We start from the raw sequence: 13,618 nt of genomic DNA on the forward strand, positions 1-13,618 counted from the left end.
AGGGTGCTGTTTGGCATGCTCCTGAGAGGAGAAAGGTGGCAGACTAGAGCTCACGTGCAGCTGAGGGTTCATTCCACCTGCTTCCAAGTGCCGTTCGCAGTCATAAAAGCTGTGTGGTGTTGCTTTAGCTTTCATCTTGCTGCAGCCCCCATGGAAGCGAGGGGCAGTGTGGGCAGCTGTGAGGAAGCCTGACTGTGCCTGTTCCTTGTGTCCGCAGGGCCCAGTCATTTACGCGCAGTTAGATCACTCCGGGGGACAGCACAGCGACAAGATCAACAAGTCAGAGTCTGTGGTCTACGCCGACATTCGGAAGAACTGAGATCCTCAGCTATCCATAGGACAACACACATTCAGACTGGAATTGCTTGAGCAAGATTTGACCCAGAGAACTCTCACATGTGGCCTTTGATGCCTAGGCTAGGACCAATGCATGTGCATACAGAGGGAGAGATATATATGTATTGTGTGTAAATAGTCTATTTAATCGTACAGAAGTGAGACCAATGTTGCATGTTGAAATGCGGTAAGAATTTTGCTTATAAATTGCCAATATTCTTTTTTTTTGTATCTTGTGTGACGAGAGAGAAAGTGAAAACTCGCATCACAATTTTAAAATATTTTTATCTTGATTATTAATGGAGAAACTGGAAGATGCCTAGACTGACCTGGAGATTCTTTTTTCTTTGCTTATAGGGCTTAATTTCTTTTGTTGAAGTGACTATAAAGAAGACATTTTCATTTTATTCAGAATTCTTTATGTATACAGGGTATTTATCTTTCCTTGGTCAGATTCTGAGTACAGGCTGCCTTCTCATGTAAACTGGACCCTCTCACTTGGTCTTGTAAGCCAAATTGTGACTCCTAGCTATCAGAAATGTATGTCTTAGCAGTGTGAGTGAAGGAAACCCTTAGGCCTACCTGACCTGTGTAACGTGGGTCACAAACGGTTTACTTCTCAATGAGCCCAGCTATTCAAGCTTAGTCCTTTAAGTGGCAGGGATAGTGTTGATCTAATGAATTTTGTGAAATGGGAGTTTACCTGTGAAAATGAAGGAGAGGGTGAGTTAAAGGCATAGGAAGCTGTAGCTGTAGGTGGTTACCTCAGACTCTGTTGAACCTTTCAGTGAAATATTTCTTCCTCAAAGCTCTATCATTTCATGTGTTAAAAAGGGCTCCGAGGGATCTGGAAGCTGTAGTACTCCCATGCCTCTCTCCCATGGCTCCATTATGCCACTGTCACCTCCTTGGAGCTGTTTTATCTGTTCTCAAAAGCCTGTAGTGGAAGCTGAACAACTGGAGGAAATCCAGGGCTCTTTGGGTTTTTTGATGTGTGGTTTTTTTTGTGTGACCAATATTTGCACAGAAGATGCAGATGGGCAGTTTATTTCCCTAATCTCTGCAAGTCTAGTGCTTGAGTACAATTTTCCAGCCTCTTGTTTCTAGATTAACCTCCTCCTAGATTATTAAGGATCTCTGCTGATGAGGATTTCTTTTGCTGACCCATTGTATCCTGAAATCTGGTGCTCAAAACTAGAAGTGGCCTTCCAGCAGAAATAATCTCAAAGTGGCATATAGAAAAAGGATTTCTGTTTTGTACATCCCAATGTGGTAGTTTTGGTTTGTGTTGGTTTTTTTTTTTTTTTTTTTTTGGCAGCAAATAATTTTCAGTTTGGTCTATGGTAACCCCTTTTCTCTGATTCTTACCCATTTCCTAGTTCAGTCTGTTTCAGAATCAGTCCCAGAATGGTTGAGGTTGGAGGGACCTCTGGAGATGATCCAGCCTTCCTCCAGCAGGGTCAGCCAGAAGAGGCTGACCAGCACTGTGCCCAGTTTGGAGCATCTCCACAGGTGGGACCTCTGCAGCATCTCTGGGCAACCTGCTCCAAACAAACTCAAGCCCACATTTGACTCTTAACACCAAGCACATGAAAAATGGTTACAGGCCCATGGTAGACCCTTTCACAACCACATTAGATAATCCTTTAATTATGACAGTGCAATTTAAATATTTATTTTGTGTACAGTGGGGTTTTTTTTCCCAAGAAAATTAGGAATGCCAACACTATTCTTTTATCAGGATCAGACTTCACTGGTTTTCTGACAAAAGCTGCCTTTATTAGAAATCAACAGCTTTATTTTTGTACACATGCACTGGGTAGATCTTAGGACATTGTCCTCAAAGCCAGAACCAGCTTCTTAAAACTGGAGCTCAGAAGGAAACCATGGATTAATTTATTCTGCCATATGTCAGTTGCTAATTCTGCAATATCTGAATTAGTGTAATTCTTCTTCCAAGACTTGGCTGGTATCAAAAAAAGGGCATGTTTCAGTTTTAAAGCATCAGTTTTCAGGTATTTGCCAAGTCTTGTAGGGAACTGAGCTGTGGCTAACTAACTGTAAATATTTTAGCATTTTATTTTTTGGCAGTTACACATTCAAGATGAAAAATGGACAAAATTCTTCTTTACTGGAGACCTTTAAATATCTTCTTCTACTTCATGGATTAAGCAGGGTTAAGCACTCCACATGAAGGGCTATGGTGCTTGTACCCAGTGCTGGCAGCTGACAGAGATGCTCAGGGGTAGTTTGTCCACTCAAGCCTCCATCTGTTGATAAGATCCACTGCCTTGGTTGCTGCAGGGATGATGTTGGTGACTGTAGTCAGGAAATTCTTTACTCAGAAGAAGGTGAGGCACTGGCACAGGTTGCCCAGAGAAGCTGTGGATGCCGCATCCCTGGAAGTGTTCAGGGTCTGGTTGGATGAGGGTCTGAGCAACCTGGTCTGATGGAAGGTGTCCCTGCCCATGGTGGGTGGGTTGGAACCAGATGATCTTTAAGGTCCTTCCCAGCCCAGTCCAGTGTGTGATTCTGTGGTTCTATAGGATCGAGTTGGACTTGATGATCCTGATGGGTCCCTTCCAACCCAGTATAAATTATGATTAAGATCAGGAGGAATCCTGCTGCTGCTTTCCTTATCTATCAGGCTGTTACTTCCCAACATTTATTTTACACTTAATAAAACACTAATGCTTTGGATGTGGTTGATGGAGAAACTTGATTTTGATCTGCCTGTTCATCCTTGTGCATCACCGTCTTGCTCCCCCAACATTTTTGAGTAAGAAGGAGAATTGTGATGAATGTGGTGATCAGAAACTTGCTGCTATGAGAATATGGGGCTGGCCTTGCCTCTGAAGTCTGCTACTAACGTTTGCTTCTTTTCCTACTGGAATGTACTGGAAAATCTGAGCACAATTCTGATGTGGTGCTAACTTTAGGAAGCACATGAATCCGGTGCTAACTTTAGGACTGATCTGGTGCTAACTTTAGGAGACACACTGGTCTGGCTGATTTTAGCTGACTTGAGGAGACATCTCCTTGCATGGCTTTTGTCTAGCTACAGGTATGTTCATATTGCCTAGACTGAGGAGGCTCCCTGCAAGGCTTCTTGGGTCCTCTTTATGAAGGCAAAATGAACGTAGAAGTATTTTAAAGAACACTAAACATCCTTTTAGAAAGAAATTAAAGTCTTCCCCCAGGAATGGCAGAAATCTGTGAATCCCACTCCAGTGCCAAGGCTGTTGATTTTTTAAAAATTTTTTTTTTGGTCATGGAAAAGTGAGCAATATTATTATTAAGTAATGTATTCATGCTGAAGTCAGAAGAACTTCAGGCATTGTGAGACAACACTTGTGAACTTTCTGTTCCTCAGGTTATCTGAGATGGTTTAATGATATAACCTGTGCTGAAGAAAGGGACTGATGCTGAGTTGGCTTACTTAGTAAAGTCTCAGGAGACAGAGGACGTCTCTTCCTTGATGGGTAGAGCATACAGAGGTTTCAGACAAGGTCTGGTTCTGCTGTTCTGGTGACCAGAAGTTGAACTGATTGCTCTGCTGTTTCTGTTCTCTGATGCTGTTCCTTGCAGGAAGAAAAGAACAGCTTGGATTTTGAGGAACATGAAGGGTGTTGTCCTTGTCCTGTTGTTGCATTGCTGCCAACTCTTTTTAGGATCATCTATTTTCAAAACAAGGCTGCGTGCCAGGTTTGCAGCAGCCCAGAGGAGGAGCAGGCACCTCTCTTGAGGCAGTAGCCAGTGACTAAAAGAGTTAGGGGGGTCATTGCTCCTGGATAGTGGACATGGGAGGGCCTGTGTGATGACAGACTTGCAATAAATTCTCTCTTATTCATCATGCAAACAAAGCTGGGATCAGTCTGAAATCTTCTTAATTTTTGATTACTATAATGAATTTCAAGAGGACTACAAATAAGGTATCAAGCTAAGTAAATTGGTAGCTGTACTCAATCCATCAGGTTTCCATGGCCCCTTTTGACTTCAGCAGTGTTTCTGTGAGGAAGATGCTCATCATGTTCACAAAATGTTAGCATTAAGAGCCTTTACAGTGGGGCAGATATGTCTCTGCAACTCATTGCCTGATGTGTCATTTTTAACTGGAGACCTGTAGGGTTTTGTTTTCTCTCAAAGCTTTAGTAGTATTTCAGTTTGTGACAAGAGCTGTAATTAGGTTTTTAAACCTTTTAAACCTGTGAGAACTGTCTAGGTAACCATCTGTCTTGTAACTGCAGTAAAGGTGTGCATGCAACTTAAAAGCTGCATCACCTTAGAGTGGATTCATTGAGATCAGGTATGGAGTTTTTGATTTGTGACCAGAACACCTTCACTCTGTATTGGAATCTTGTCTTGGAATTCTACATCAGTAGTGTATCTGCCAAGGACCTCAAATACAAAAAGTTATTGTATCATAGGTGATGGAAATACTTCCTCAATAAACCACCAAGAGAGAAGGTGGGTGGGACTTCTGGGCTGTGGCCACACCTCTGCAGTGTAACATTTTTATATGGGAGACTACAAAATCATGTTAACAAGGCTCAGCAATTATTCTCTTTAGGTTTCTCTTTCCCTTCTCTTCACTGCCCTAAAGCTAATAAGCCCTTTCATTTACAGGTATTTTTGCACTCTAAAATATAAGTTCAATGCCTTTGGAGATCAGTGTGCTGTGCAATGTTTTCTGTCTCCCTGCCATGCCAACTGTTCTTATGTGGTAAATGTAATTGAAAACATAGACTGGGTACTTTTCTTTTATAAACCTCTGTCCTGGAGGTGTGCAAGACAACAAACACCTGTAAGACAGGTGTATAATCTGTGTGAGGGAGCTAGATATGCATTGCATGGCCTGATTACATGAAGAGCCAGTGTACCAACTGTTAGTGCTTTTGCTTTTTCAGATTCATCTGGAAACAGTTATCTTGGATATTTTTTCTTGAATGGACTTTAATGTTTTCTATTGTAATCTTGTGAATATTTTAATACACTTTTTTTTTCCCATTACTGGTTTGCTGGATGAGTCTTAACTGGCTGGGGAGTGGGAAGGGAGGGGGGACTGGAATACACCACCTCTCTTCCTAGCAGTATTCTTCAGTCACTGTGTCCACTTGGTGACCAGCAGAGCTGGAGAATTTGCCACTTGAGACCCTGGGACCAAGGACCAAGCCACAAGGACCAAGACATGCCAGTGGAACTGTGGCAGAGCAGAGAACTGACTTCATGGTGGGACAGCCTTTGAAAAAGGGGAGCTGACAGACTCATCAGAACCTACCTTGCCTCAGTTATCTTTTCCCCTGCATGTGAATTCCTGAGTCTAAGTGTGGTGCTTCAACAACCCCGTCTTCTGCCTGGAGTTGTGAAGGAAGCTAAAACACCAGAGGCACATTTGTTTGCTGTCTTTTTTTTTCAGGACAGTGGTGGCTGGGGAACAAATGAAGACACACACAGCTGAAGCTAGAACAAATATCCTTATGCTACCAGGAAAGGAAGAGCATCAGGAAATGAAATGCAAATGCTACTGTTGGTTACTGAAATATGGCAAACCCCCAGCCAGGTGGTTTTCTGACTGTGACAGGAAAGATCACTTCAGTCTGAGGCTCTGGCTGTCACCAGTACTGTGTCACTCCCAGCACTGTTCAGTGGAGTCAGATAAGGTGAGGCTCAGCAACTCTTTTTAGACAAAATCCAGCCAGTTTCTTTAAAGAGACAATGCAAGACAATTCTGCCTTCATTTTAAAAGGTTGCCCTTTATTTTTGTGGAGATACTTGGTTATTTGCACTTAGAAAACATTTGCTCTCTTTATTTTCCTCTTTTATTTTCTCAGAGAAAAAAAAACATTAAAATTAGTGAAGCTAAGTCCCATGGGGATGGGTTTGTGCGTTGCTAGATTTGACCTGTTGGGTTAAGCATCTCTTTATTGCACTTGCTTTTGTGCTTTTAGCTCCTGATTATACCTATAGGAATAAAAAAGAAAGAGCACAGGCTAAGAATAGAATAGAACACCAGTTACAATAACAGTGTTGTCCTAGCAATCTGTTCACCAGAGGAGGTTTAAAATTACAATGGACTTGAGGGTGGAAACTCGGGATAGGATATCTTAATTCTTGTAGGAAGTTCCAAAGTAGCTAAGTTTGCCACATTCCTGGCCAGTACTGAAGCCAGAAAACTCCCAAAATTTCCTTCAAGAAACAATTTTTTTGAAAAATGCTGCTCTGCTTAAAAGTCCTTTGATCCAGCTGGAACTGACAAGATTCAATGCTGCTCTAGCTAGACTGAAAATATTTACAGCTTCACTCCAACTTAACTGTAAAACTAACAATGTAGCAAAACCGATCTGTAACATTTCATAAATGGTTCAGTTCCTCTTGCCTGTTGCACTGACAGAGAGGCTGGCAGCATTTATAAATTCCTGGTTAATGCTAAGCTGTACTTGTACCCTTGTTAATGCATACCTCCATATTCGGAAAAGCTGGGAACCACCAGCACAGCCAACAAAGAAGTTCACAGCAAACAGACTCCAGTTTTTAGGGATAATCACCAGGGAGTACCTTGACCAAATAAGGCCTGTTGAAAAAAATGGAAAGTTTAAAGATATTTCAAATTAAATATTCAGATATTTCCCTATGTTTGGAGGCAGATTCATAGGCAGTTGAAGTAAACAAATTTCCTAACTTCATGTTAGACAACTGTGTTGTTTATAACTACCTTTTTCTCAGTGAAGAGTGCCAGTGGGACATCTACAGGTATGTACTACATTTTTCTGAAATAGCTACAGTAAGGTCAGTCATAGTCTGAATATCAAAGATCCTCTATAGTCTACAGCAGCCTAGACCTTAATTCTCCAAAACAGTTGCAGGGTAATGGTATTTTGCTGTATATCCAGCTTGCCCCACTACATTGGAGATTATGCAAAGCTTGTGCAAAATGCACAGGACTGCATCAGATATCAGTCTGGAGAACCCTTTTAGACAGGAAAAGCACTGGAAAAAAAGCTGCCCAGGGAAGTGGTGCAGAAGCATCCCTGGAGGTGTTTATAAGAAGCGTAGTTGTATCACTTAGAGACACATTTTAGTGGTGGACTTGGAAGTGCTGGGTTAATGGTTGGACTCTATGATCTTAAAAGTCTTTTCCAACCTAAATGATTGTAGGATTACAGAATATTGTTTCTGCCAGTGTGAGAATTCTTGGCAGACAGCAGTGCAGTAGTCCATGTCCACTGCTTCCAACTTCTTGGAACACTTGGAAATTGTTTCCATTTATGTTAGTGTAATTACATTACCATTCTTAAATCCTTTAAAGTCTGTTCTAAAAAAGTCACTGTATCCTGGACTGATTTCAAAATTACTTGATCTGAAGGAAAAGAGGTCACTTACTGCAATGAATGGTTTCATGGTAACTTAGGGGATGACACCCATGCCTAACTCGTAGTAACTTGTGCTGAACAATTCCAAATTAAGACAGGTGTAGAAAACTGTTACATAATTACAGAATGCTTACTGATTTAATAACAAGTAGAGGTCTGTCCTAGAATCAGCAACAGCAATAGTGACAGCTAGCATGTTCAAATTAGGGCTTTCTGTGGAAATGTATTAGCACTGATGGAAGATGGTGTGAAAACAGAGAGTAAGGGTGGCTTTACCTGTGGCCATGAGTACTGCAGACTGTGCTGTGCTGAGCTTCTCTGCTGGCCTGGCCATGTCAGCCAGTCCAGCCCCCACCAAGCCCTGCAAAGAGAAATTCAGTGAGCACCAGTCTGGGACTCCTGTAACAGATGAAGAGCTTTACAAGGGGAAGCTGCTTCACAGCTCAGTGCTTATCCTACTGCATTATGCAGGAGATGGGATGCGTTCTGTGAGCACTTAGACTCTGGGAGACACCATCCATTTCCAGTCCTTTGTGGTAGGAAAAAGAACACAGTTATGGCAGCTACAACTGCGTGGCAATAAAATCCCAGGCACTGGCAGTTTTGTATTAACTCAAGAACAAGGTTAATTTGAACATAGCTGCTTGAAAGCAGCTGAAAAAATCCACCCTTGTTTTCATGCAACAAGTAGAGGCTTATCTAAATAAGGGCCTTCTTTCCACAGGTCAGGCTAAGATACTGGTGGTAAACTTCACCATATATAGTCTTCACTCAGCTTCATCTGAGGGGCTAAAACTGCTTTTTTTAAAATATAATTTCAGTAGTAGTAGAAAATGTGCAGGCAAATTGAGGCATGGCTTGGCTGATCTACTTGACATTAGCAGCAAACACTGCTTGCTTTGTTTGTTGTGTTATTGCCCTCTACTGGAAATACAATTTCATGTTCCCTTTACACCAGCTCACAAAAAAACCCAAACAAAACCCCTCAGAAAGACAGTCCTGACGCTTTCACCCAGGACTCCTTGGGCACAGAAGAGCTGCCTGTGTGCTCAGGCTCAGGAGGGCGTTTCCAGGGAGAACCTCTGAGGAAGGGGAAGGTTAACCATGGCTCCTGCAGCTCCAGTTCAGACACTGACAAAGAAACCAAGCTGTAGCTTAGAGCACAATGTTGCCTGTGGCCTGCAAAACGCTGGGCTTCACAATGGCAAAGTTACAAAGCAGCTGGCAGTGGTAAGAGCAGGTTACATCCTTGCTATCAAACAAGATCAAACCCTCATGGGTTTGGAGATCTCTTGTTTTATCTGTATCAATGCAACACCTCAGAAGAGCACAGTGAATTAGGAGGTGGCATTTGCATCACCTGGGCACAAACACGGCCCAGGGCTGCAGGCAGTGGGAAGCAGAAGCTCACAGGAGGCAGAGAACCACTGACAGCCACAATGGCAGCTGCCTTTGTCTTTTAGGTCAAGACTACCTTGTGCTCTGACATGCTTCAAGCTATGAGCCTTAGGAATTGGCTTCCTTAAGATACTTCTCAAATTCCTTAATCTCAGAAGAGACACATGCTTTATGAGTTTGCATCATGCCCACCTTGGGCAACAGCTGATGTTTCACAAGAGAAAGCCTTTGTGAAACCCAGTGAAAAGCACAATTCTTCCACAAAGCATTTTCCCCACGCTGTATCCCCTTCGGTTTGTGCTCTCTGTTATTAAGGCTAATTTTCTGCCTCCCCAGATATTAAGAATTAGAGTCTCTAATCTTTGTGCAGGTTTCCAGTATCTGCTGGGAAACTCTTGCTTGCTCAGTGTGTTGCTGCAGATTGCCCTGGGCTTGACACCCAGACACCAGCTGGCATTTTGTACTTACCCATTTCATAACAGGTGCCCAGAAAAACACTGTTTTGGGACCTGAGGGAGGATGGGAGAAAAGAAGTTAAATTATTTAGTAAATGTGGCTGTTTTAATACCTGCAGTAAGTTTATATTGGTTTATTTTGGTTTTTCTTTTTTTTTTTTTTAATAATGTATTGTTTCTATTGGTACTTTCTACTGCTGTACATCAGCTCTGGCACCTAATACTCATAATTCATCAACCCAATGCATCAACCTTCAGTTGTGTAATCACTCCGTACATTTCTGCAACAGCTGGATAGGATTTTGTATGTCCATGTTTAAGCAATTGAGGACACCAGAGCAGGCAAAATGCATTTATAATTGAAAGAGTTAGGAAAAGGCCTAGGAACAGGGAAAACACCCCAAAAATCTACCAGTAGGCAAAGGAGGATTATGGGGAAGAGGGTGAAATCTCAAGAAGGAAGGGAGAAAAATCCAATGGCATGGGGACCTGGGGAAAAAACAACTCTCTTACGAATACATATAATTTTCAGTGGTGCTAAAATAGCCAGTGGTTGGTTAAAGAAAGCCCTGCAAAGCCACACCTACAACTATGCCAGAAATCATTAATCTGGGACTTCTGCTCCAAGCCTTAAATGAGAGACCACAATCCAAAGTATCATCCCCCTGTGAAACAGTCAGGACACTGTTCTAATTTTATCACAAAAAATTAATGTTTGGGTCACTGGTCACTGCTCAGCACTCTGATAACATGCAAGATGAAGCCAAGTTTTCACTGTAATATATTACATAGGAGTAACCACCAGAACTTTGTTTGCCTGCTTTTTATGAGAGTTATTTCTTCACTAATAATTCAACCTTTAAAATACTTGCACTAACTACTTGTACTTCCAGTTTTAACCACCGTCAAATTTAAAACTACGACTTGGGAAACAAAAACTGGCTTGGCAGCTTTGCATAAAGCCATTTTTAACCCACCCTGCTTGTGATCATGTTTCAAGCTGCATTTAATAACTACAAGCACATTACCTTTTGTCTAATATTGTTGAATATTAGATAACAGCAGCTTAATGTTCATCCTTTAAAGATACAAACTTCAGCTGCTGTTCTCTTAGGCACTTATTTGGTGTGTCAGTACCAGGCTGCAAATTCAGCTTGTTATAAATAAATCAGTCTTACAGAGTAGCTTTAATTACTAACATTTATCTTATTCTAAAACACAAACTCAGATTTGGAGTACTAGAGGATGTGGGGTGAGTATAAATTATTAAACTGACATTCCCTAAACAGCTAGTAGAGTTTTCAAGAAGACTGACATTAATTTTTATTACTAATAGAAAACTCGAACATTTTAAACTGCTGACTGCAGAACTAAGAAACAGCTGGAGACAGGGAAGGTACCAAGCCAAGTTTGTAATCAGGTAGGACTGTCAAACACCTCTCCTTGGAGGCACTCCAGCAAGCACCCAGCCTGGCTGAGTTCTTCCCAGCTCCTGACATCCAGAGTTTTTCAAGGATGAATACAACAGCAGCACATGAGAGCAGGGAAGGCTAATTTAGATATCATGTGTGTGACCAGCTTATAGAATGAGAACCAGAGGCTAATTTAGATATCATGTGTGTGACCAGCTTATAGAATGTATGACTTCTATTAAATATAAGAAGTCTTTGTGCTGAAAACTTGAGTTTAGTCAGGCAAAGTGAACCAGAGAGGCCAAAGGGGAGGGAGCACAAGCTCAGCCCTTGCTTTCCCATGGCAGCCTGGGGAGTTGGTGTGCCAGGCCCTCCACTGTCCTCCAGCAATGCCAGCCAAAGAAACAGTTTGTAACAGGCACCAATTACTTTGCTGGAAGCTTTCTTTATGCCAGAAAGTGCTTCATGCCTCACAAGTGATTTATAATTTCATGACAATGATGCTTATATTCCTGAATTAGACTAGAGATTTAGATGTCACTGGAGATAATAGAAAGCCTTTCATTTTTAACCCACTTTTTTTTTTTCTGCAGTCAGAGTGACATCTATTGCATAACTTTCTCACAGACACACCTTCAAGGCTAAAATAAAAGTTGCAGGGTCTCAGTTTCTATACTTGCTTGTGCTGTGACTTTTCTCACTTATCAGTAATAGATTATGACAGATATGTGTGTGTATATATAACATACATATATACACAGCATCCCTAAAAATGGATTTATTAATTACAACATTATGGTGATGACTAAAAGCAGCCCACAGGCACTGCAAGAGAACCTGCAAAACCTTCTCCAATTCCCACTACAGCTCTGTTGAAGAAGGAACATGGATGTTCCCAGTACCTGCTGTGCCTTGCATCCACTAAGAGCATCTGGAAGCTGCCACATTTCCCACCAGTGGAATGTGTCTCTCAGTGTTGGACATATTGTCTCTTTATATATAAAAACAATACGTTAATGTTAAATACATTGGTCAAGTGAATTCAGTACAAATCAAACATTCTGAGAACTGCACTTTTCACTCTTTGTGATTCCTTTAGAGCAACGATTTTCCTTCCAAGAAAGGGCCATTGTAAGAGGATAGAGCAACTGACTGCAAACCAAAGTCCACTTTTACAGGGCATATTCCTGGTAGGTGAAGAGTCAAGGATGTTGTGACACTGACACAGAGCAGTGGGGACAGAGCCTATGGAATGCCAGGATTTTATCGGGAGCTCGTTTTAACAACCGACGCAATTTGTTTACATGACAAACACCACGTCGATGGCTCTGAATGAGATCACTTTACAGGAGGTTTCTCCCTAATACCGCAAACCCCCACGGAAAGGTAAACTGTAGGTCAGGTGAGGGGAGCTCGTTCTTTACCCACGGGAGTCCTCCGGCAAAGGGCACGAGTTGCCTTTGGTAGAAGCTGGGATTCAGCAGAAAGGAAATAAAACCAAAAGCTGCCTGAGTTACCAGGACACATTTAAAATCAGAAACCCTGGCAGCATCCAGGGCCAGGCTCGATGGGCTTTGAGTAGCCTGCTCTGGTGGAAGGTGTGGAAGTGGATGATCTTTAATATCCTTTCCAACCCAAACCATTCCACCATTCTATGATTTTTCCAGCACATCCTCTTGAAAGAATCGGCTGCCGAGGCCTCCAGGCCCCTTTAAACCCATGACATCCCCCGGCCCAGGCTCTGGCATCCCACGCAATCCCTGGATCCACGCCACGGTACCGCGACAGCGACAGCAGCGCATCCCTCCCGGAACCGCCCGATTATCCCATTCTCCCTTCGCACACACAATCGATTCCCCGTTACGGAGCGGGACTGCGCTCCAGGGCCCCTTTCCCGCTCCTACCCGCGTTACTGCGGCTCCGATCCCGCCCCGCACCCGTACGGAACGCATCCCCCGCTCCGCCCTTCCCGCCGCTCCAACCGGGGGCCAAGGTGACCCTCGCCCATTACCCGCCGGGTGGTTGTAGAAGGGCCGGAACCGCGGCGGCAGCATGAGCTCGATGCGGTCGAGCATGCGGTGATAGGAGGCGCGGAGTCCCGCGGCGGCGGCGGCCATGGCGAGGGACGGGGCGAGCGGGCTCCGAGCGGGGAGCGAGGGGCGAGCGGGCACCGAGCGGGGGCCGCGTCCCGTCCGTGCGTCCTTCCTCCGCCCCGGTCCCGCCCCCCGGGCCTGCCCACCGCCAGCCCGCGCTCTGATTGGCCACCGCCGCAGGGGCGGGGCGGGGCGGATTGCTGTGCGCGGCGCTATTGGCTGAGCGCGCTGGCCCGGGCACCTGGGGAGAGCCGGCGCGCCCGCCGCCCTCGCAAGGGCAAGGCGCCCGGCTCGGAGATGGCCGCCTCCGCTTCGTTCTCCCCTCAAGATGGCCGCCGCGGGGAACGCTGCGCTGCGAGTAATGCGCCCAAACCCAAGATGGCCGCTTTGCGGCTTCACAGCGCTTCACTGGACAGGGCGGGTCTGTTCCCGGCGGAGCCCAGCGCCCTGACGCCGCCGCCCACGACGCGCCCTCCCCTCAGTCGAGGCGGGCGACGTCACCGGCTCGCGCGAGACGCGCATTAATCTCGGGCCCCCCGTGCCCCCCTTCCGCC

The 13,618-nt window shown here is 44.1% G+C and overlaps 2 protein-coding genes across 4 annotated transcripts in view; one reads left to right on the plus strand and one right to left on the minus strand.

Annotated features, from left to right (window-relative positions):
- MPZL1 (myelin protein zero like 1) overlaps positions 1–5,346 on the plus strand; it is a 36,466-nt gene extending 31,120 nt beyond the window's left edge. For all 3 annotated transcript variants that reach the window (XM_071433783.1, XM_071433782.1, XM_071433781.1), the window contains one exon: positions 218–5,346. Coding sequence is in view for 2 of the 3 variants with exons in the window: in XM_071433782.1 (XP_071289883.1) it covers positions 218–319 (102 nt within the window). In the remaining variant the exon portion in view is untranslated. The remainder of the gene's footprint in view (positions 1–217) is intronic.
- Positions 5,347–6,069: 723 nt separating this feature from the next.
- Positions 6,070–13,506, minus strand: MPC2 (mitochondrial pyruvate carrier 2). Its single transcript, XM_071433784.1, has 5 exons — positions 12,983–13,506; positions 9,573–9,613; positions 7,983–8,067; positions 6,796–6,907; positions 6,070–6,297 (listed from the first exon to the last, which is right to left on the minus strand). The coding sequence occupies exons 1-5, from the start codon at positions 13,086–13,088 to the stop codon at positions 6,258–6,260; spliced, it is 384 nt and encodes a 127-aa protein (XP_071289885.1). The 5' UTR covers positions 13,089–13,506; the 3' UTR covers positions 6,070–6,257.
- Positions 13,507–13,618: the final 112 nt, after the last annotated feature.

This window comes from Agelaius tricolor, unplaced genomic scaffold (genome assembly GCF_023055355.1).
Source record: "Agelaius tricolor isolate 1412-34295 unplaced genomic scaffold, bAgeTri1.0.p SCAF_9, whole genome shotgun sequence".
NCBI lineage: Eukaryota > Metazoa > Chordata > Aves > Passeriformes > Icteridae > Agelaius > Agelaius tricolor.